Raw genomic sequence first — 22,706 nt, forward strand, 5'->3', positions numbered from 1 at the left:
TTCCTTATCAAGAACTGCAGCAGAGTCCTCCAATCAGGGCTACAATATTCAGCTCCAACGATTTCATTCTCACCGAACAGCTGAAGAACCTGCATCCACACGCTATAGCTCAGCAAATCTCAAATCAGTCTTCATCAAGAGGACTGAAAGCCTTTAGGTCAAAGGGGCAACATCTGAGAGTCATTAAATGCCAATTCCAAGCCTGGAGAGGATGGATAATGTCAGCAAACTGGGGATACCTGCCTCATAATAGTGTATTACAGGATTCCCAGCTTACATTCCCCCAGGAGGCACAATAAATAAAGGGGGTTGTTGGTGGGGGATACTTTACCTGGCTGCTGGGCAGCCCCAATGGCTACATTGGCCCTCTTCCTGGGGGTGAGAGCAGGCTGGATGGGCAGGATGCCAGCGTTGGGCTGAGGCTGCCCAGCCTTGGGGCGCTGGCGGGGGGCAATGGAGGTCTCCGTGGTAGGGATTGGATCTGTCAGCCTGGAGGAGGAGAGAAGGGGGGGGGTATGTGGCAAAAGTGAGCAAGGGGGGGGTGGAGGCAAATGAGAGAGGAAGGAATGAGAGATGTGGGGTTAGAATATCAGAGACAGAGGGAGAGACAGAGAGACTCTTAGCTTGGCTTGTCTGTTGATCTACCTCCCTATTGAGATGTGTTGGAGCCACTGTGGTTTCATCAGTAAAGTACAAGAGAAAGCTACAAACCCTCCACAACTTCAATAAACATATTTTAGGGCTGATAATGGAGGTGGGACTTTCACATTATAAATGCCTGTTTAAAACAGTCTAGGCTTAGCAAACCTTACAATGTCTTACTCCGTTTATGTATTTATGCAGTTTAATACATGGGAATCTCTGCGCAGAAAATTTGCGTGTTATCAGACAGATCCTACTTAAGCCATACCCCACACCGTGCCCATAAATAATTCAGCGCTTTCTGTTATTAATAGAAATATCTCGATTGAAAACGTAAGTAGACGGTTTAATGACTAACAATTACGACTTAAAAAGAAAAAAGGAAAAAAAAAGGGGCAGATCAGATCAAATACTGGAAAGGAAGGGCTATATGACTTTACATTCTCCAGTGCATTGCTGAATGAACACAATATTCCCTACACAAAACCAACTAGATGCTCTTTAACCTGTTCAACAATGGAGTCAACTTGCTTACATATACACATCCTCTAGTGTCAATGCCTAGGATGACAGATACACAATACTGTTGTTTAATGGGTGATGCTGGTTATGTTGGCTTCAGGTACAGACAGGTTTTGTCTGTACTAAAGGAGACTTAACCACTCCACTTTTAGCTTAAATCAAGGGTAACATGATTACATCAAGTCACACAGACATAAGCCCCCCCGTTAAACCAACACGCTGACCAGGGCCGGGGACAATTCCAGTTCCAGTCAAACCTAGCATGTCAATGGTAAAAAGGAGTACAACTGAAATTGGGAATGGGTCTGGGAAAAAAAGACCCCAACCCTGACACATGGGGATGGGTAGTTTATCTATGAAATATGACATCTTTAAAATCATTAACAATCCTAAGCATATCACATACCTTGCACTGTTTTATGCAGCATGTACAAAAAAGGAAATATTAAATGTTTTGATTCTTTCAGGTGCAGGGATACAAAAGGGAAATTACTTAATCCAACTTTACATTTTCAAAAAAAAATAAAAAATGAGCATGCGTTTCAGCTGAGTGCAAAACAAATTGTCAATTATCAAGCAGTGAAATTAGTTTGATTCCAGTTAACAGCTTAGTAGAAAAAAAAAAATATATATATACATTGAATGGATTATTACTGTAAAAACTATTAAATGCACCAGAACAGGAAGTCTAATAAGTCAATGTAGCCACTCAATAAACAAAATAAATAACATGAGGAAGCTAGGAATTAAACAGGTGAAAGATTACTACTGTAACCAACTGATCTTAAAAATAAATATATATAAAAATCATTGTCAATTGGGTTGTCTCTTTTTGCTGTTGAGGTTTTGTTCACACTTCACCCCTCTCTGAACTCCCCCAGCTCACCTGGCTTTGGTCTGGCTCTTCTTGGCCGCCGCCTCGCTGGCTCTGATTGGTTCAGGGAGTTTAGCTGGGATTGGAGAGTTCTGGGGGAAGAAGCAAGATTTTAGACGCAGAAACGGGACAATTAACAGGTACTTCCACGGGGACTGGAGCTACAACTTCAACATGTCGGGAGAGATGCAATTTAAGCTGCCTCACTTGTTAATTAAAACATCTGTCTAAACTATTGTAACTTCATTTATCAGTCACCAAGGACCTTCTTTCTCCTCCTGCTGTAGAAATGTTTAAATCCTTCTCAAACACCAGCAGCTTTAATCATGTTTAGCTCCATTAAAAGTGTTGACATGTCACTCGCTGTATTGCATTGAGGTCAGCTCTTAAGTGAAGATAATTTTCCTGCATCCATCAACAGCCAAGACCTCCCTGTCCCCCCAGAGAAAGGCTGCAGGGACTATGTATATGCTGACATTTATTAGCATGTGTGCACTTAATTATGAACCCTTATTCAGACGGGGGCTTGATGCTTGTTATTCTGGATTAATGTATACATTATACGACTATCCGTTTACAGATCATTTGCAGCAAACGTCTAGATTACACTCAACCCCAAGGATTACAGGAGTAATTTGCTTTCTTGAATAACCCTGGGGCCCTGCCCAAATATGGGGTTGCAAAATAAAGCAATGGGGCAACAAACTCATGGTGATTGATTGTTGTTCATTATGATTTCTTGCTATGTTTGTAAATATAAAATCAAAGTAAATAAGCTGCATCCTCAGATGCCTTAAATTGAGTTACCTTACATTGTAATTCAGTTATTAATGACACATTTTGGCATCAGAGAAAAAATAGCTAATGTTTAAATGGGTGTATTGGCATTGGGAACCCCTGCTTTGAGAAACAGGTGATTTCGGGTGACTTATCAGAATGAAATGGACCTCTCAATGGCCAGGGTTGGTCACCATTTGTTGAATAGCTTTGGTCGTTTTTTGTCTTACCCCTGTGGGCCATACCTGTACATTCTGGACAGGACAGTCCCGGCGGGCCTGTTTGCAGGCGAAGTAAGACACCTGGTAGATATCAGGGCGCTTGTCGGGGTCTGGTTCCAGCATGTATCCTGCAGGACAGAGATTGGGGGACACAAACACACCAGGGATGAAAAAAGATCTATAGATTACCAACTGATACTTAAACTCAGTTGGCCCATTTGTTTAAACATCACATTACATTGAACTTTACATTATTTTAGTTTGACCAATTACGTTTCCTGGGAGGGGTAAAGATTCTTACAAGAGCGAGCTGAATTTGCACAACAGCTGGAAGAGTTTGTATTGATTAATCAGCACAGTGAGAAAACATGTGAGGGAAACTGATTTACATGTATAGAGAGGGAAGAGGAATTAATCAAATAGCCATGTTTGCAGGGTTTATCTTGTTCTACTGCCATATCCTATATGATTTATGCAAATGCAAATATGCCAATGAAACTTGGAGGGCACTTGAACAGACAAATAAAAACTCTGGTTCACTGATTAGGTATTGCATTCACAAGCAATAGCACATGGCCACCTGGGTTAGAAGATATCCAGACTGAGACAGACTTACACGGACTGAGCAAGAGACTCACTGAATTCACAAGAGCTTGAAATAAGTGTAGCTTTCTGAAAAGACATCTGAAAAGGAGTTCAGAATACACTCATATAAAGTTTTGAAGGTCAGATGAAATACATTTGTTTTCAGAAACAGGCACAGACAGACGGACAATCGAAGGCCCACGCCGAGACAGACACATACACGCACGCAGAGACACATGTAGAGAGACGGACACTCACGGATCAGGCAGTGCATGTCGTGGGAGTAGCGGGAGTTGTCTGGGATGGTGAAGTTGCCGTCACAGATTGCCACCTGGCTCTCTCCAAAAGGCAGAGTGAAGTAACACAGCTTATAGAGTAGACAGCCCATCGCCTAGAACACAGCAACACACACCACGTATTATAATGCCCTTTATGACTTATTGACTAGGAAGATGTTTTCACCCGAAGCATCTTGCATTCAGGTGCACATTTCCATTAAATATATATACAGCAGTGCAAAAAATACTTTGTGTATAAAAAGCAATAAATGCAGAATATAGCAAGACATGGCAAATGAGGTTAAGGATTACAATACAATACCTTTGAACAGTAAGTGGTAGAATCAAGTGTTTGACAAGGTGCTTATGAGCTGCTGGGAAGGCAGCATCAAGTAGTGTAGGTTGTACAGATTGGGCACACGCATGGCCTGCTGTATGCAGACGCAGAAAGCTGGAATATACTGTGGTGTGTGTGTATCTTGCTAGTTTTCAATGCTGGAATGTTCTGGATGTTCGCATTTAGGTGAATAGCATTGCTTCTCAGTAACACAATACTCTAGTGCTCTTTCATTCTTTTCTCTGTGGGTTTTCATTGTGTTCTACAACTATGGATAATAGAAACTTCCAGAGCTCACGCATACTGACCCAGTGGGTTAGTGAGTGGGAAGTGAAGCTAAACATGTATGTAGAAAAAGGTAGTATTATCTGCATATGGACATATAGGCTGGACACAGGTGAGGTTCCTCAGGCTAGCTATACAAGTAGACATGCATACAATGAATAAAATGTCCTCTTTTGATTTCACCAGAGTCTTCTGTCGATTAAATCTCCCTGCGACCCTGATCTAGCCTGAAGCATCTACATAGCGAAACCATGTTCCTGCATCCATGACCACCCTGGTTGTGTCCACAGCCCCTAGCCACTACCCCCAAGCCAGCCTCTTGCTAACAACTGGACAGCACCCACTCACCCAGATGTCTGCTTTCGTGGTGATGACCTTCCCGCTGTACAGGTTGACCATCTCCGGAGCGCGGTATGACAGGGTGGTGTACCTGAGAGAGAACGGCAAACAGCATCAATGTACGGGCTGACCGTGGTTATGCACACTCCGATGTCACAATTCTTTAGCGAAATTATCAACCTATTTGTCAGCTTTTATTTTGCAAATCCTCCGTTCTAACAGGGAGAGCAATAAGGCTCTCATTTCATAATCCATGTATTTGTTTCAGCAAAAACTCAGTCTATAGCTCTTATTGAAATAAACCCAGGTACTAAAGTAAGTTAGTTTGAGTAGCCATGCACGGAAAAGACACTTAGAGTGAGAACAATATAAAAATGCATCAAAACCAGAACCTAGACCAAACAGCTGTGCATCGATCAGTTCACAATCATTAGTCAGAGCTGCCCTGTCCTAAGCTGGAAGGAAATTTTTCCTCATTGTGCAGATTTTTACGGTTTACATTTCCCGATCTCTGGGGGCTCACGGGTCACACTCACTTCTTAATCTCGTCCTCCACCACCGTCACCCCTTCACTCTGTGGGTTCTGGATTCTATTCGTGGCGCTGCCGAAATCACACAGGACGTAATGGCCCCGGTCGTGCAGCAGGATGTTCTCCACCTGTAGAGAGGGAGGAAGAGTGAGAGAAAGGGCTTAAAAAATATATATAATTGTCACAGGGCATTTGCCACCACATAAAAATCAGGAGGGCATTTTATGTTCACAAAGGCAGTTTGTAGGAAAATAAGCAGTTAAGAAGAGAGGCATTGTTGACACACAGATTGGAAATGATTTCTGATTGGACTAAATGAAGATTAAGATTCATCAGTGTTTCTGGTATAGTCAATTTTCAGGAAGAAAATTATTAAATGGCCTTTGAATTGGGTTAATTATATGAAATTATAATATCTGGAGGATTGGGGGCGTGTACAGATTTCTTTTTAATGTATAACCATTTTTAATTCTTTAACCAGACTAAATTGCAAGATTAATTATGCACATTATTCTCACAAATCAGAATACTGCTTCAAATGATAGCTCGATTAGCCAAGTGATTAGCTTAGACGAACTCCGATTGCTCGTTTCCTGAAAGGATCCACCATCCGAGTTCAGAGAAACGCACACGATGGTGGCAGACAAACCGATTGTAGACATTACTGAAATTGAATGTTGTTCTTTGTGTTCGGCAGTCTGACCTTCAGGTCCCTGTGGATGATGGGAGTCTTGCACTGGTGTAGACGAGCAACGGCCTCGCAGGTGTCACAGAAGATCTGCAGCACCTCGGCCTCTGTGAATCCAGTCTGTAGACGCTGGTTCATCAGATTGACCACCTGGCCCCCTGTACAAAATAGATGACACACACACACAAAATCAACTCCTCTGCCACAACTGGGCTGGCTACATTTCAACATTGCAACATAAAGGCAGGAAGAACTATAACTAAACTCTCATCTTTAAAACATTCACAGTCTTGGTGAAGCTGACCGACACCTGTTAAGTGATAATGTTCGACTGGCCAGGGACAGGAAGCAGACAGAAATGTGACAGCTTTCCAATAATTTCAGTGTTGATATTTCCATCTGAATTAAATGGTGTCAACTCTAAGCCAATTCAATTCCATCAAGATGGTCAGAATTTAACGAGGTGGAACTGGAAAAAAAAGACGCTTCATTCGAGCCCTTCCGTAACGTCCGTTGTTACAGTAGCAACAAAGGGGAAACTATTACCTAATCTAACCTCATCACTTCATTTAAATTAATTGCAGCATCATTACGGTACTGTCATACATGTCTGTTGTGCAATAACAAATTTAATTAATCCGAGGTGATTTAGTGGTTCTTCATTGGCATTTCCATTCAGAGGACAGCCCACCACTGTTGAATGATCGGATGTCCAGTCGATTGTTGATCTGCATGATCTTGCATGATTTTGCAGATTTACGACCTGCCATCTCAGATGGGGGGTGTCCTGGTCTGTTTTGTGTCCAGGACAGGCTCTCACCTTTTTGGCATTAGCTGGTACTTAATGTTCATAAAAAGGATTAGCTTCAGGGTTTTATCATCTAGCCTGGCAGACAGAATTCCCATTCAGGGAAGAAACACCGGAAAAATTGCAGAATTAGGCGTATGACAGTACCAGCATGATGCTGCAACGGACTTGTAATTCACAGCTGTGCAGTTAACTTTCAGCAAGAACAAAGATTTTTTGGAACTTTAAATTCATAAATTTGTTTGTTTATGCATTTTCAAAACCTTGCACAAAATCATCTGCAGGTAAAACATCTATGTGGAGGGTATTCAAAACAGTTCTGGCAGTTGAGACGGCGGTGTGAAAACGCAGCCTGCGGCAAGTGTGACGTCAGTATTGTAAAAGCTTGGCGTAAATTATTCAGCAAATAAGCAAAAGTGTCTCATTGTAACTCTGCACATCATCCATTATTGAACTGCTTTAATCCTGCACCGGTTGGCGGTACGTTTCCAGCAAACGAACACTTTCCCAACCCAGGAAGTTGGGACAGAAAAGGCAGACACACAGAGAAAGGAAAAAAATAAAAAAATAAAATCAATAAACAGGACAAGTAAAGCAGAAAGCGAGAAATGCTGGAAGGGGCAGGCGATGTACTCACCACGGCAATAGTCCATAAGGATCAGAACTTCCCAGACATCTCCGGAGCCAACCGTATTGATACAGGAATCTAAGAAGCCCACAATGTTCCTGTGGCCAACCAGGTCCCTCTGCGCGCACACACACACACACACACACACACACAATAGACAGGGTTAGCTGTGTAGTTTGCTTTAATACCTAGACACTTCCAAGACAGGGTGTAAGGATGCAAGTTGCTTCTCAACTGAAAATCAATTAAACCTAAAATAAAGATCAAAGGCGGTCCATTAGCCCAGCTCACTCGCTTGGCTGCAAGAAATTGGAAGGAACTCATCTATCCATTTCTTGATGGATCCCAGTGATTCATCTTCAACCTGTTACACATTTTTTCTTATTTCCTTGGGTCCTTGTTTTAGCAGGCTAACAATTTCTCAATGAGCTTCTTGCCAAATTAGAAAACTGCCAGTCTTGCAAAAAATATGAAAATCAAAACAAAAGGCAAAATTCTGCAATTTCTTCATTTCTGCCCATTCTTTATATTTCACAGTTGCATTTCACATTTCACGTATAAGGAATTGGCCTTCTGTTCCAAAATATATCACTTGTATTTGGACACTTTTCCAAGAGTAATGCCAATCAGTTGTTCACACAGTGAGACTGGTAGAGGGAATTTCAACAGCTTTTGAAGGGCATACAAAAGCAGAAAGGGGAAGGAAAATGCAAATATATTGTATTTCTTTAAAAACAATATTACTGAAATTGGGCATCATGTCACTATTTCTCCTTTTGGATCCTTAAGGAACAAAGGGTCTTGTACTTTTTCATACCCTGGGAGCACATTCATTTACTTAATTGGACCAATTGAGCTTTCTTGATCTCCGAGGTCTAAAGCAGGCAACGACTTAAAAAGACTTCTAAAACCCGCTGAACTTTCGCCCTCAGGGATTAGAACAGAGGAACACTATGTAGTTGGGATTAAAGCAGTCATTTATATTTATGTATGCTTGTATGTATTTACACAAAACAGCAGCAGTCACTGTGGAAGGTAATTTAAAAAAAAAAAAAAAAAAATTGTTGCAAAGTGGGCTTCTGTGGACTGCAAAATCTACAAGGTTCGGTGTAATTCCAAACAGTTTATAATTCATTAATTCTGACATCACCCCCCCACCCACACACAACATTGGTCAGCTGCACCTCACCCACACTGCTCGCTGGAGTACAAGAATTTGTACTTGTTGTTTTTGGATATACGCACTACTCACCATAATCTGGATCTCCCTCTTGCACACCTGCAGGTCATGCTCGTTGTTGACGTACATCCTCTTGAGAGCACAGCGTACGCCTTGGTGTGTTCGCACCAGGAACACGATGGCGAAACCCCCTGCCAAGATACAGGACAGGACAATGTCCAGGTTAGTCAACCTTGGCCTATTTCCACACCCCACAACGTTGCTCAGGCAATTGCACTCTGATCCGCGAGTAACGGACGGCTATGACACACATCCAGATTGGCACCAGGGCTGGCTGGTCTGTAAGAATCGACCTGCATTCATAGAGGAAGCTTTAAATGGTTGAGGCAATCAAGTTATTTGCTGTGACTTGCCCTGACCATCCTTTGCCCCTGTGCCTCACCTTCTGTTACTCATCTATTCAAACTGCACCTGTACTGAGCTTTGCAATGGAATCTGTAAGCTGGCCATCGCCACTTATTTTGGCCATAAATAATCAGATCCCCTTTTGTTTTTCTTAGTAGCACTACAAAGTCGCTGTTCACCATATTGTATTCCCTCACTCCTTTATGTTGTTTCAGAGTATAATGTACTGCATTACATTTATATGATTTTAGGACAAAGGTGCTTGGAATAAATAAATAGTGAATAAATAGTAATGTCTCCGTTATAAGATTTCTGCAATGGACAGCTCAGATCTCAGGAAGAGAATCCTGCAGGTTTTGCAGCTCTCTGCCACGTGGCAACTGTGCACTGAAGTAGCCTGCATTGTGTCTGTTCTTTCTAATCTTCTCTGACGTGCTCCTGCCCAATTCCCCGCCACATGAATATTCCAGTAGAAACCTAGCTGTCTGCAAAGGCTTCTCAACCCTGGCAAAGTGGAAATTAGATGTTGGGGGGGGAGACTAAGTGTGACGCACACTGCTTAGTGCAACGCTAATTGCCTTCCCATCCGCAAAAGGTATTAATTTTGAAGCAAAGATTGCCACATCAACTAGTAGCCCGTCACAATGGTGTGTAGACACTTCAGAGAATGAGTCACAGCTCATATCTCGGTGGGTGACATACAGTGAGAGGAGAAGATTACTGAAGAATGCAGGGTATGCAAACTAGTCAGTAACAAAAGAGTCATGTGTGTACGCCAGATTTTTATTCATTCACTTCAAATCAGGTTTAGTCAAACAAGCTGCACAAGCGATGGATCGCCCCAATGGAGGAGGAGGGGAAAAAAGAAAAGAAAGAAAGCAGTCCGGCAGCTATACAGAACAAACAGGCCTGGGCCCCACCCTGCTTCTATGACCACACCCTGCTGCCTGCCACTCAGGAATGAACAATTCACTGCACAAACACAGAGCCAGTGAGCTCAAAGTGAATGTATGGGCTGCAAGGTGCATTCTTGATAAAATGTTCCTAACTGTACTACATTTAAAACCTGTTCACAAAGCTTCAAGAGTACAATCTGCAATTGTTTTCCTTTTAAATATATACCCTCCAAATGTGGAAACCAAGCATCAGAATCACCCCAGATCACCACCACAATACAAATTATTTTTTATAGCAACTTTCACACCAAGACATGGCAGAGCAGTGCACAGAACCAAGCCTGTCTGAAAATGAGGAACACATCAAAAGTCTGATTAAGACAACAAACAAGCTAGGCGCCTGTTGGAGCATATGAAACTGCTAGCTCCTGAAGCAGACCTTGTGGACAGCTCACTGGTAACCAGTGAAGCAGCTCTCATGCAGGAGTGATGTGATGAGAGAATGAGAGTGACAGAAAAGCGGCATGCTGTTGTAAACTATTAGGACAGCTACCTCCCTGGTTCTACAACAGAGAAGTTGTAGACACAAACAGTCCTCCTGTAAAATGTCCTAGATTTATCTTCAAGTTGCAAAACAACCGCACAAACACCAGAGCTAGTACACTGTAGGGAGGCCTAAATAGTCACTTTGTAGTTCTGTGCATGACAGGTTTGCAATTAAAATGGATAATGCATACCCCATTAACATAAATGAAAAAATACTTTTTATAAAAGTGTATCTGGCGGCCATCCCCACATGTCACGTCCAGATTGATGGCGAGCCCCCTGGGTCTCACTTCCTGGCTGTGCAGTTTTTAAAGGGAGCTCGATGGCTACAGCCTCCTCACTGCCTGCATGGTGTCTTGATGTAGTGCTGGACGCACTTTCCCAAGCCCTATTTGAACCACCGAACTCAGCTGAGCTGAAGCTGGTGTCACTTAAGACTGCGTTTTTGCTGGCAATCACCTCTGCAAAAGGCGCGAGTGAGTTACACACCCTGTCCGTATACCCATCGTGTGTCCGTTTTGCGGGAGATGGCTCCAGGGTCACGCTGCAGCCTAACCCTGTCATGTCCATGTCAACAGGCCTATTGAGTTGATGGTTTTTCATCCTCCTCCCTTCGCTTCAGAGCAAAAGAGTTGGCTTCACCTGCTCTGCCCTGTGCGGGCCCGCAGGTGCTATTTGGAACGCACTAAGGACTTTCAGCGCTCAAACCAACTGTTTGTGTCTTATGGAGCACAGACACAGGGCCAGGCGCTTTCAAAGCAGCGCCTCTCGCATTGGAATTTGGACACAATTACCATGGCGTACTAGTCCACCGGGACCACGGTGCCTGAACACATGGTGGCCCACTCGAATCCAGGCGTTGCCACATCTTGGACCCTTTTTCAAGGCGCCCCCTTGGCAGACATTTGCCCGGTTCTACAGGTTGGACGTGACAGGACCGGTCCCTTCCATTGGGAACACGGTGTTGGCTGAAGTCGAGCCCCAGTAGCCTGCGGGCTCTGGCTCCTGCCTTTTTCCTCTCCCAGTCTGCCCCTGTTAAGTGCATCCTGAGGTAGCAATAAGGTTGTGTGTGTATATATGATCAGGTAAAACCCAATTCAAAGTGAAAGATCATGCGAGATATTAAATGCTCTGCTACAAATCTGCTTAAGGCCCACATCATGTGCCAAACTGTGTGCTGAACCCTAGTCTACCTAATCACTGCATTAACAGAGCTGTGGAGCCTCGTGATGCAGTTTATACAGACACATTTAGCTAAAACGAGCACGGCACAGTTGCAGTCACTATCATGCAGCTTTTATAGGGAGATTTAAATAGTCCAGTAACTTCAAGACCTGGAAAACACTTTTTTTTTTCCTCAAGGAAGAGAAAAGTCCGCAAATAAGTCCAATTAAGTCAGTCAGAGCTCACCTGGAATAATAATAATAATACTAATAATAATAATAATAATAATAATAATAATAATAAATGAAGATACTACAGCTTTCCAGGTGCAGGATTGCAGCTCTCTGCCACAGTCTAATTGAAGGGGTGTGTACAGTTGAATTATAGCAGGGCTCTGTGAGTCTGTGAGATTGTGCGTGTCTGGAAGGAAGTTGTCTGGAGTGAAGGACAGTGTTGTAGTGCAGCAATACTGCATTGCTGTCGACTACCCAACCTACTGGAAGAGTGGGGAGACGAGCGAGTCAGGCCTGTTTTGAGAAGACAGAAGTGGGGTAGGCTGATATTCCAGTAATCCTCCCGAGATTGACTGCATCACTCACTTTCTGCCCTCCCCCCAGTTTTAAAAGGTTCAAAATCCTTGCCTAGGCTTTTTTTCAGGGATCCCCCACCTCCCACTTCGTAACTACTGCCCGGGAGTCTGTCATTCCCAGCACAGACCCAGAAGAAGTGAGTGCGCTCTGATCCCTGGAGGCCGTGCTCAAGATCACTGCAGGCAAAACAGAGGAGAAACCCACAGTTGGGACATGAATGAAAGCATTTCAGTGTCTCAAGCAGAAAAAGCCTCTGCTGAGTTTGGGTTGAGCCTATAGTCCACAGAGCGTTATCTGGACTAAGTCATAAGCCCCTTTCAAATTCGCAGTTACAACACAGTGGCATGCGGGTTAGGTACACACAGTCCCACCACAATTTGAGTAAGCAGGTTTGAGCTACAGTGATGGCGGTGTGGTCACGTCACATGCTCAATTGACACTCACCCATCATGCCTTCAGTCTCGCTCTGCCTGGGTCAGTGCTGGCTGGCTGGTCACCCACCTTGTGAGGCCACTCTTGACCCCAGTCAACATACTTCCTAAACCATGCTTTCAAACAAACGACAATCAGAACTTGGGTTGCTAAAGAACGAGTCATAGCCCAGGCTGGTGTGCAAGTGTAAAAGGGGCTAGTTGACCAGGACACAGCTTACCCAAGGGGTGACATGCCATGAGCCAACTGGGGCTGGGTGCTCAGATACAGGTTCCTCTGCTTGCCATGTGACAGCGATTCATGTTGCTCAATGGGTGCCAATGTTATCAGTGAGAGCTGCACCAGTACCCACTACAATGCAGTAAGTCTGTGGTTTGTGGTGTGGACTCGCAAGTGTGAATAGAAGTAGACCGCTTTATGCAGTCGTCATGTTTACATCATTCCTGTGTTGCCTTGGCAGTAAACCTAGTTGAACAATGTTATATATATTAAATGTTAAATATATCTGCACAAAATGGTACAGCCACAAACAAGGCAGTATCTGGTGCAGCAGCCCTGCCTTACCTGGTCATGTGGGGTGCGACGCAGACCCCTCAGCATGACTTTGGCACCTCTGGCACAGACGTGACTGGTGCAGTGTTTGGGGGGGGAAAGGAACTCTGTTTACTCAATCCTCATTGCTCCCTCTCAATGTTACTTTGCTTTCTTTATTTGTTTTTACTCTAAAAGCTGAAATTATTAAAAACAAGCAATTACCTTGCATAATGTAAATTGGGCACCTTTTATTTGAGTTAGCAGTCTGTAGGGGTGGTTGCAGGGGGATTTATGCTACCGTTCAATCCATTAACTACAGCTTTCAGCAAAGAACAAGTCAGTTGCTCAATGTTGCAGTGAATTTCTGAAGAGGAACCAGCTAAATGGGCTGCCAATTTCTTAAAGTGGTTTCTGCAGATTTAAGAAATGTAGGGTTAAAAAGGAGCATTTATCAATATAGATGCTTCATTAAGTGTAGATGAACCCTGCAACGTACACAGTCCTTGTATCACAGCCTGATGCTGTAGACGTGCCTGTGCAGGGTCTGGTTTCCCATGATGGTCGTCTGTGCAGTGCGCTGTGTGCCATGTGCGGTGAAGGCCTGTCATGTCCTCACACGCTCAGACACACACAGTGCTGCGTTTCATCTCCAACAAGCTTGTGCTTTCAGGCCAGGGTGGAGATTAAAGTCAGGAGAGCGTCAGACACAGAATGCCGAGGCGAGAGCAAAAAAGCTGGCTGCTTAGAGACACTGACGCACAGCTGCAGAAGAATCACTTAGCTTTCCTATCAGCTGGGTGCGCTGAAGGCATACGTAACGCCACTACAGCTGTGATCAGCAGCCAATGTTCACAACCTCGTGCAGATTATATCATTATAATCTCACAGGATCAGCAGTACCACTGGACGATTTAGACAAAACAGCCAATGGCAAAAAGACAGTTTAACTTACATCTGCTAGACCGACCGGTGTATTTTAAAATCGATTACAAAAATACCTTTTAACAGTGTCGTCTCCTTACAACAGAAAAAAATAAATACGTATATATGCAAGCTACAAAGTCACTTACGTGTATAGCCTGTAAATATTTCTCCTCTGAAATAAGCAACTTTGTTATACCATGTAAACAAAGTTTCTAATTAATATTGCCAACGACAGGAATTAAAAAATCCTGTGCATTTTTCATTTCCCAAGGTCATTGGCAAATCAAAGCACATTAAACGCTCCCGTATGTTCACTAATAAGAGCATGAAGTTATCAGTTTTCTGGAGTCATTACAAACCATTAGACTTTGCACTATTGATTTTAATATAGAGCCACCAACGGATATTTATTTAGCCTATGTATTGCCGAGTTTAATTTGGTTGATGCCTTAATCCAAGGTGATTTCAAATATTGGCTTATTACAAAACAAAAAGTGTTTACTGGTCAATAACCCCTTTCACACAGAGTTGTCACAATCTAGAACAAACTCCCTAGCGATGTGGTTGAAGCTGAAAATTTGGGAACATTTAAAAACAGACTGGATAGGTTCTTTGGTTCACTTAGTTACTACTGGACACCAGACAAACATGCTGGCACAACTGGCCTCTGGAATCCCACCCCAATGAAAAACTACATTGTGAATGATGCAATAACATAATTTAGAGGTTTTTTCTTTTTTCTTTTTTTTAAAGGACCCTGCAAACTGCTTACAGTTAATTGATGAAAGCAAGTCATCAGCCAAATGTTATAATGCAAAAATTATTGCAATTAACACATACTAAAACTACTGACTGTTACAATTATTACTGGGAAAATATCCATTATTGCTTAGGGGCCTATACAATTTAAATAATTACAGAATACATTTTTACAACGTAATGACAATAGCACACACTGGAATCAGATCAAATTATTGTAAATCTGCCTCAGGCTCTGGATCTGGCAATATTCAGGTATAGAGAGTACAGAGATGTAGTTAATATGTACTAGTTATCATGAGGATTATTATAAGTACCCCAGTGCAATACAAAGCCATGAAAGGAAGAGAAACAGCATAATAACAATTATTTCATTAAATCATTATCAAGGACACTTGGATGCCCATATTAACATGATAATGCCCAAGTTAAGAAGTCAACAGAGGAATATTCTGTTTGTTTAGGAGAACCCTGTCGAATACTAAGCGGAGGACACATGGTTAAAGCAAATAATTATCAATAGATTGTTTCACCACAGCTCTACCACCTGGATGAGTTTGGACAAGGAGATACGAGTCTTCGCTCTGCCACTCAAACCCAGGTCATATCCTATCACGGTTGGGGTCTGGCGTCAAGTGGGTCAAGTTCATGTTTTCACAACTATAACAAGCAGAATTACCACAGGGTCAGAGAAACAAGTACATGACTAGCTTCTGACAATATCTCCTAATTTAATACATCCTCCCTGGATGTGAACCCTATGGGATTTCCCATAATGCATTTACATGCCATCGTGCATTTGCTCTAACTTGAAATGCTGAGATGAGCCTCTATCAGTCCTTGTGCCCTAGACAGGTAGGTTCACTAGTGAGAACAAGGCTTGAGTCACAGTGCTAGTGTGAAATGGTCTGATGACTGCTTGTGGTCTACACAGATCCCATGGCACTGTTCAGAAAAGTAGAACATTAACCTGGGTATCCCTTGCTCAATTACAGTTCATGATTTCTCAGTTTACACCACTTATATTTCCCTACTTCAGTTAAATTGGCCTTGTTTTGCCTCAAATGCAGACAAAGTGAAGAAAGGGGCAAGAAACATCATCTTGCAAAATCACACAGGTTTTAAAACGACTTTCGTCCAGTCTGAAGAGGGAACCTGGTGGCACTGAACCAATTAAAGGAGAATATTCAGAAAATACAAATATCGTCCCACCCCAATGACAAGCAGCTGAGCAAACATCTGTATAAGACAGCACAATTAAGGGGGGAAGGAATACAGTAGCAAGCTAATTAATGCAGACATCGCATTATGCTTCCTGCTGAAATCTATTAGAAAACGATCTGAATGATGCAGGCTATCCAAGTCTGATTTTAATAGGAACTTCAGTGTGCTGCATGCAGTTCATTAAACAAATAGTCCCATTCAATTTGCTTTTTTTAAGTTTTGAGCTTGTCTGCTTCAGAAACTTGATCGAATCCTGAATCAGCAGTCAAAAGGCACTGTAGCATTCGAACTCATCCTGCTATATAATCTGTGAAGAAGCTGATTGATCAGCATTTCACATTGCAGGACCTAAATGCACTTCCAAGACATTTCAGGGTAAAGAACGTCTGACACAGACGATCTCGCAAAAATGAATTCCTCATGCCCTTAGGAACCGATTAAATGGGAAATTGGCAAAGCTTAACAATGGCCAACCCTGAGGCGTTGCATTTGCAGAGATCCCTGCAACAAAAACGGCCGTTGCAAAAGCAGTGCAACGTCACTGAAGACAAAAACAAAAAAGAGAAGCGTCACCATTAAAGAGGTGCCATTACTGCCACCCACTAGAATGATGAGGCTGTACTGGCAGAAGTTTGGATGACAGACGGTAAAATACCCCACCCGTACCAGTGTTAAATAAATCACTCGCCCAATTCATTATTCAACAGCAGACCTTCTCGTCTGACTACGGCTCATGATACAAACTCCTCGGACCGTGCGATAAGCTTATAGTAAGCAAAGGTAACACACACTGGCCAAGACCTTCTGGGAATGCGCTCTACAGCTTTTATGCGCCTCATCAATAAAGCACTCTGGGAAATTACATGGGGGGTCTCTAGAACATAAACAAGAGACACCGTGGTGACTTTACCCCACATATAGAATACACAATTATCCTTGACCTTGACTATAAAAGACCAAGGCCAGGACAGGACATGCCCATGAATTGTAGCACATCTGTCCCTTGGGGACAGACCCGAGAGAAAAAGTATAAATCAAAATTGGTCTCCTAGGGTTAATCCATTATGAAGCAAGATAGAAAACAGTGGGGGAGAGGCTTGGCCCAATAAAGTAAAATGCCTGGGCTAAAATGGAGCTGGAAGGCAACAAACTGAATAGAACTGTAGATGATACTGGAACACACTGTAGAAAGACACAATGACAAACACAAAAGAAAATACAGCAGATTGTCTGGGATACAATACAATTCAATACTTGTACAGCTCTTTTCATGCCCAGAGCTCTTTACAGCGAAACTGACAAAGCACCTGGACATTGAATCCAATCTAGGATATTATTATTGTAAAATATCCTTTTCTTTCTTTTGTATTCCAAATGAAAGACTTCGAACTGTATTAGCATTCATAATGTGATTTGGTGTAGACTCCCTAAGTACATGGAACATCATTTAAACAGTTGCTAGGAACTACAAACAAAATCAGGAATCAGTCCTAAGGGAACATTTTCTGTAGAGAAAAAAAAAAGCCAGTGGCGATACATTAGTATCATTACTGATACATTAGTATCAGTCTTAAAATTATTATTAATATCTAACCATACATACTAGTACCCATGAGCTCAAAAAAATACAAAATACAGAGTCCCATGCCCAGAAAACCCACATTACACTGAACTCCAGTGCAGTGATCCAAAGACTAGTTACATGTAGGCTTGGTAGATTATTTATTATTTGTGCGCTAATTTATAGCTGTAATTAGCATGGTCTGTCCATGTCAGCCCAATAAAAAAATTAAAGATCTAATGATGAGTCACATGTGAATTTCTGATTAGTTTCTATTATCTTTAGCTCTTTAAACTGCAATCAGGAGATACCAAGCGAGCAACCTGTTAGAGTAATTACCTTATCTGTGTGCAACCGCACGATTATTTGTGTGAAAACACAGACGCATTAGAAAGAAATCTAAATTGGTTGGGTTGGTTGTTTTTTTTAATTAAGAAATGCATTTTTAATTAATAAGATTTGCTCTGAAGAAGTCGTTCTTTCTTGGACGGCATTTTTTGAAATCGTGAAACACACATGAGCTCTCCTTTGTTTTTGTTTTTTTATGTAGCCATGATTGTGAAGACTTCTCTTAAATGTATAACCATTATACTTTACTTATACACTCTTACCAACACATTTTTACATATTAACAAATCATTTCAGTGGAACAGAATTAACAAATGTGCAATTCGTCATCAGACCCGTGTGAGTTAATTGATAAACGAGCATGGATTAACAATGTTAGTTACAGCTTGCTTTAAAGGTAGGTAATGTTTTCTGCTGTATACCAGCTCCCATTATGCTGCTTCATTGAAAGTCAGGAAGGGCAGCAAATGCAGCATTCCAGCCCAGAACCTTTGAACGGTTACTGCTGACGGCTGCCAGTTAGACAACTTTAAATGCTGCGGTCCTTTATCTGCCCACTCAGCAAAACTCGAACTTTGTTTCACAAATTTTCCACAGTTTCATAGTGCACATGACATGCATGCTGACACTGCTCTGATTAGTGGGTATTTCAACCTCCCTGTAGATGTAAAGTTGTCCCTCTTGAACAATTGTGCATTAGTGTATAGTGGTCTTTCTTCATACCACCCACTTTTAAATGCCAGTTACAATGCCTGTGGCTGATCTGGTGCTAAAATGAGTGTAGACTGTATTCCTCAGACTGCCGATTCTGGATCTTTAATTGATTTACAAAGCTTTCCAGTTTTAATTAAATTTACCCACAGTGGGTCACCCCCACCCCCAGTCTGGCTTTGGTTAAGGGAGTTTCTGCCTGTTCCACTTTATCATCCAGAGACTGGTTTTGTTTTAGTTTGTCCAAGTCAATTCACAATTCTATAATTAGAAATTGGAACTTGGCTTCAGACTCTAACTAAGTTCTCTTTTGGTCTCATAATGAGATTTCTGCCATATCACAGTTATATGCCCCCCTTAAACTAAAGCCAAGTTCTGACTTGCTCTGAACACATCAGTGCTTGAAAGGCTTCAGTGGATTCCCTAATATGGCTTGTTTGACAATCCTCCCTGTCTGTGTAGGATGCAGAGAAGTTTGAATCTTGCCTTTGTTTCATTCAGAATTGACCATGATGACATAGCCTTGCTTCCTGGGGCCCCTATGAAGACTCATCAGGTTACAATATGCACAACATTCAGCTGCTCATGCTTTAAATAAAACTAGCCTAACTCATGTAGGAATATCTTCATCACTTAACTGTTACCCATTAAATTCAGGGTTAATTCTATCCTATTGCTGACTTCAGGGGTGATTATTTTAATAATCATGTACATTCAATTCATGTTTTCCCATTCTTTTTTTTGGTGGGTAATTTAACAATGTTAACAGTGGCATCTTTACTAGATTATATTCTATAATTACTCTACTAATCATTGGTTGTACTCAGTTCAAATAGGAAGTATTTCCTCATCACCTAAACATTACATCAATTTACATTGAAATTATGTATAAAACAGAAACTTAAACATTTCTTCAAGAATGGAATATTCTCAATCCATAGCTAGTAGTTTGATGAATTTTTTTTAGATGCAGGCTCTCTGAATCTACAATAAGGTAACAAAATATTAAAACCTTAAAAATGTAAACCTGACAAAACGCAAGGTAGTGGTTTAAAATAATAAACTGATCTTGTCGCACACATTCTATAGAAATGCATGTATAAAATAAATAAAAGCAGAAATTCGCTTAAAGGTTTAGGATTACAAAAATATTAAAACTTTCCAGAAGGGAAGAAAAACAAGTATTGTGGCAATTGTTTCTTGAAATATCAACAAACTAACATGTTACAAAATACCTGACATGAACGTGGCAGGACTAGGAAATATCTGAAATGTATAAATCTGCCAATGGCACCCATATATAGGTCATTGTCTGGGTGCCACCAAAGCTCCCATTGAGGTCCAGGGGCAAGACACCCGAGGGACCTTTTGCCATTTCATGTGTGCGTGACTTGTTCACAAGATTCCTTCACATTCATAGCCTATACACATGACACAAAGTCAATGAGGATCGACCCCTTTACATATTGTTTCCATTATATTTGTGCGTATCTTAAACAGCCAATGTGGGATCGCCTAAAATGTGAAAATTCTGCCTAAAAATAAATAAATTTGAAAACGTATGGCCACAAACGCATAATTTCAGGTTACTTTTCGATCAAAAAATAAATAAAAAATCTACACAACACTCGAGTGCTACCCTGAATCATTTGCTGGCACCCTGACACTCTTCTTTTCTCCAGTCATTTTCACTACGTTTCACCACATTACCATAGAAACATGTAAACACTTAGTTCTCATTAAGAAGTCAAAGCCTTAAAGGTGCATTAAACTAATTGCGGGAATGCAAGTCATGAATAGAAAAACTCAAATACCACAAAAATCTGAATATTAAAATAACTGATTTGATTCATTGCATTATTTATCCCAGCTCTAGCTACCTTATAATGCTCTGAATAATCTGGCACCAGCAAATTTAAAAATAACTTACTTTGTAACTGTACTCCATCTCACAACCGGAGGTCAACTAATTCAGAGCATTTCTGCATGTTATTTTTTCCTTTTAACTTTATGGAACAATGCCATCTTCTTTATCTAATCTGATTTCTGATTGTATCCCTTAAGCTTTCTACTGCAGCTGGAGACTTTCAAACAAAGATATGGGGAAAAGGCATACTGGAAGTCCTGATGAACAAAAACACGTCTTTTTAAAGCATATGTAAAAACCCCTTTGAGTTCAAAGGCATTTACTTAGTGACAATAATACACAACCTCTATGTTTCTGCACAGCTGTTTCATGAAAAGCATTTTGGGGTGGTCTAAATGTCAAGCATTTGACAAATCTATATTGCATGGTGAAATTATAAAAAAACATGGACTGCCATCTTTGAATCTTTAAACAATACATGTTTATATTGATAATGTTCCTCAGATTATATGTTCTTTTCAAAACTGATCACAATATATCCAAGAGAATTTAACATGTGGTTCAGTTATTAAATTTTGGAGGAATTATTTCATCTTTGGCCACAGAGTGAATATAATAGCACACCCAACAACAAAATCTATCACTTCCCATTACAGACACTGTTTTAATCTAGGATATCTCCACAATGGTACATATAGGAAAGTAGGAAACATTCAATGCAAGAGTAATTTATGTGAATACTAGCTTGAAAACTAAATGTCACTCAATACATCAGATTCTGTCTCATTTGGACCATTTCTACTTTCTACCTGCTTCTTCTCCTATTACACCTTCTTAGGGCTTGTATGTTTTGAAAAAAAAAAAAAGCACATCAGAATCCATTGGGGCATGAGAAAAGCAGGGAGTGACCCAGGAAAGTACATCAGCATCATACAGGTCAAAGTGCACAAGTCCCATCAACAAGAGCATCATAAAGCGAGAAACATTAAACTGGTCAGAACAGCTAGTCAACTCAGCGTCCTAATCCAGGCAGAAACAGAAATGCAAAGCGCGTGTCCAACGAGATGAGATCTGAAATAAAAATCATAATGCAGAACCAACCGCACATGATAGGAATGAAATCTAGTCAGCTATAAAACCGGGACCTTGGGAAACACTGCAAAAGCGTGAAACTGTTCAGAGGTCAAAAGGACAACATGATGTTGAATAGCGAGTTCCCCGATTGTAGCGTTACGCCCTGTGCGCACGTGCCCCACAAAAACCACAGCCAGCTGCTACATTCTTACACTGCACTTTAGATCAGGAGACAATTTACTTATCTTCAACTGGATCAGATATCAGCTTAACTAAGTAACAAAAGAGGATGCACAACCAACAGGAGAAGATAGATAACTTACAGGGTTTCAAATGCAAAAATATAAAGAGATAAGAAAAGCTACACCACTGCAGTTGTAAGGAGATGCAGTGGGCGTACTGCAGATCTGTCCCGTTCCCACAGTCAGTTTCCAGGTGTAGCCCAGCTGCCCTACTTAAGTTTTAGCTAGCGAGTGTTTGCACTGCAGTTCTGCTTTCAGCTCACATTGCACAGTGTCACGTCTCGGACCCTGCTGGGCCAGACAGGGTATGTGTGGGTAGGTCTATGTGGAAAATGTTTCTTTTTCCCCGTCTTTTCACTGGGAACGTGAAGCAAGAGGGGATGCAGCAGCTAACATGAGTCAGCAATCTAGACTCTCAGTTCTGAAAATGAGCTAATAATTGGCCTAATCAAAGCTTATTAATAAATTTAAACCATCGGAGATGTCAAGTTAAACATTAACGTATTCTCCAACTTTTATCAAATGTAAAGCAGAAGTTACACACCATAATTAATTAACCATTTTAATAGGTGAATTACGCAAATAAGGAAACAGAAACCAGCAAGATAGTGGGTCCCCAGGACCAGGGTTGAGAACCACTGGTCTAAGCCTGCCACCCCAGTGGCAGTGGAGAAAAGTCAGTGGGAATACCGCGCACAAAAATTAGTGGGCAACTGAAAAGGAGGAGTGCCGAGT

General features: G+C 41.5%; 1 protein-coding gene across 10 annotated transcripts in view; it reads right to left on the bottom strand.

Annotated features, from left to right (window-relative positions):
• Positions 1-22,706, bottom strand: part of aak1b (AP2 associated kinase 1b) — a 71,180-nt gene that overhangs the window by 39,787 nt on the left and 8,687 nt on the right. For all 10 annotated transcript variants that reach the window (XM_066714436.1, XM_066714440.1, XM_066714437.1 and 7 more), the window contains exons 2-10: positions 8,767-8,885; positions 7,524-7,632; positions 6,094-6,236; positions 5,397-5,518; positions 4,870-4,951; positions 3,880-4,012; positions 3,061-3,164; positions 2,051-2,130; positions 332-489 (exon numbers count right to left, since the gene is read on the bottom strand). In XM_066714436.1, coding sequence (XP_066570533.1) covers positions 332-489; positions 2,051-2,130; positions 3,061-3,164; positions 3,880-4,012; positions 4,870-4,951; positions 5,397-5,518; positions 6,094-6,236; positions 7,524-7,632; positions 8,767-8,885 — 1,050 coding nt within the window. The remainder of the gene's footprint in view (positions 1-331; positions 490-2,050; positions 2,131-3,060; positions 3,165-3,879; positions 4,013-4,869; positions 4,952-5,396; positions 5,519-6,093; positions 6,237-7,523; positions 7,633-8,766; positions 8,886-22,706) is intronic.

The sequence above is a fragment of the Amia ocellicauda genome, chromosome 9 (assembly GCF_036373705.1).
Source record: "Amia ocellicauda isolate fAmiCal2 chromosome 9, fAmiCal2.hap1, whole genome shotgun sequence".
Classification (NCBI taxonomy): domain Eukaryota; kingdom Metazoa; phylum Chordata; class Actinopteri; order Amiiformes; family Amiidae; genus Amia; species Amia ocellicauda.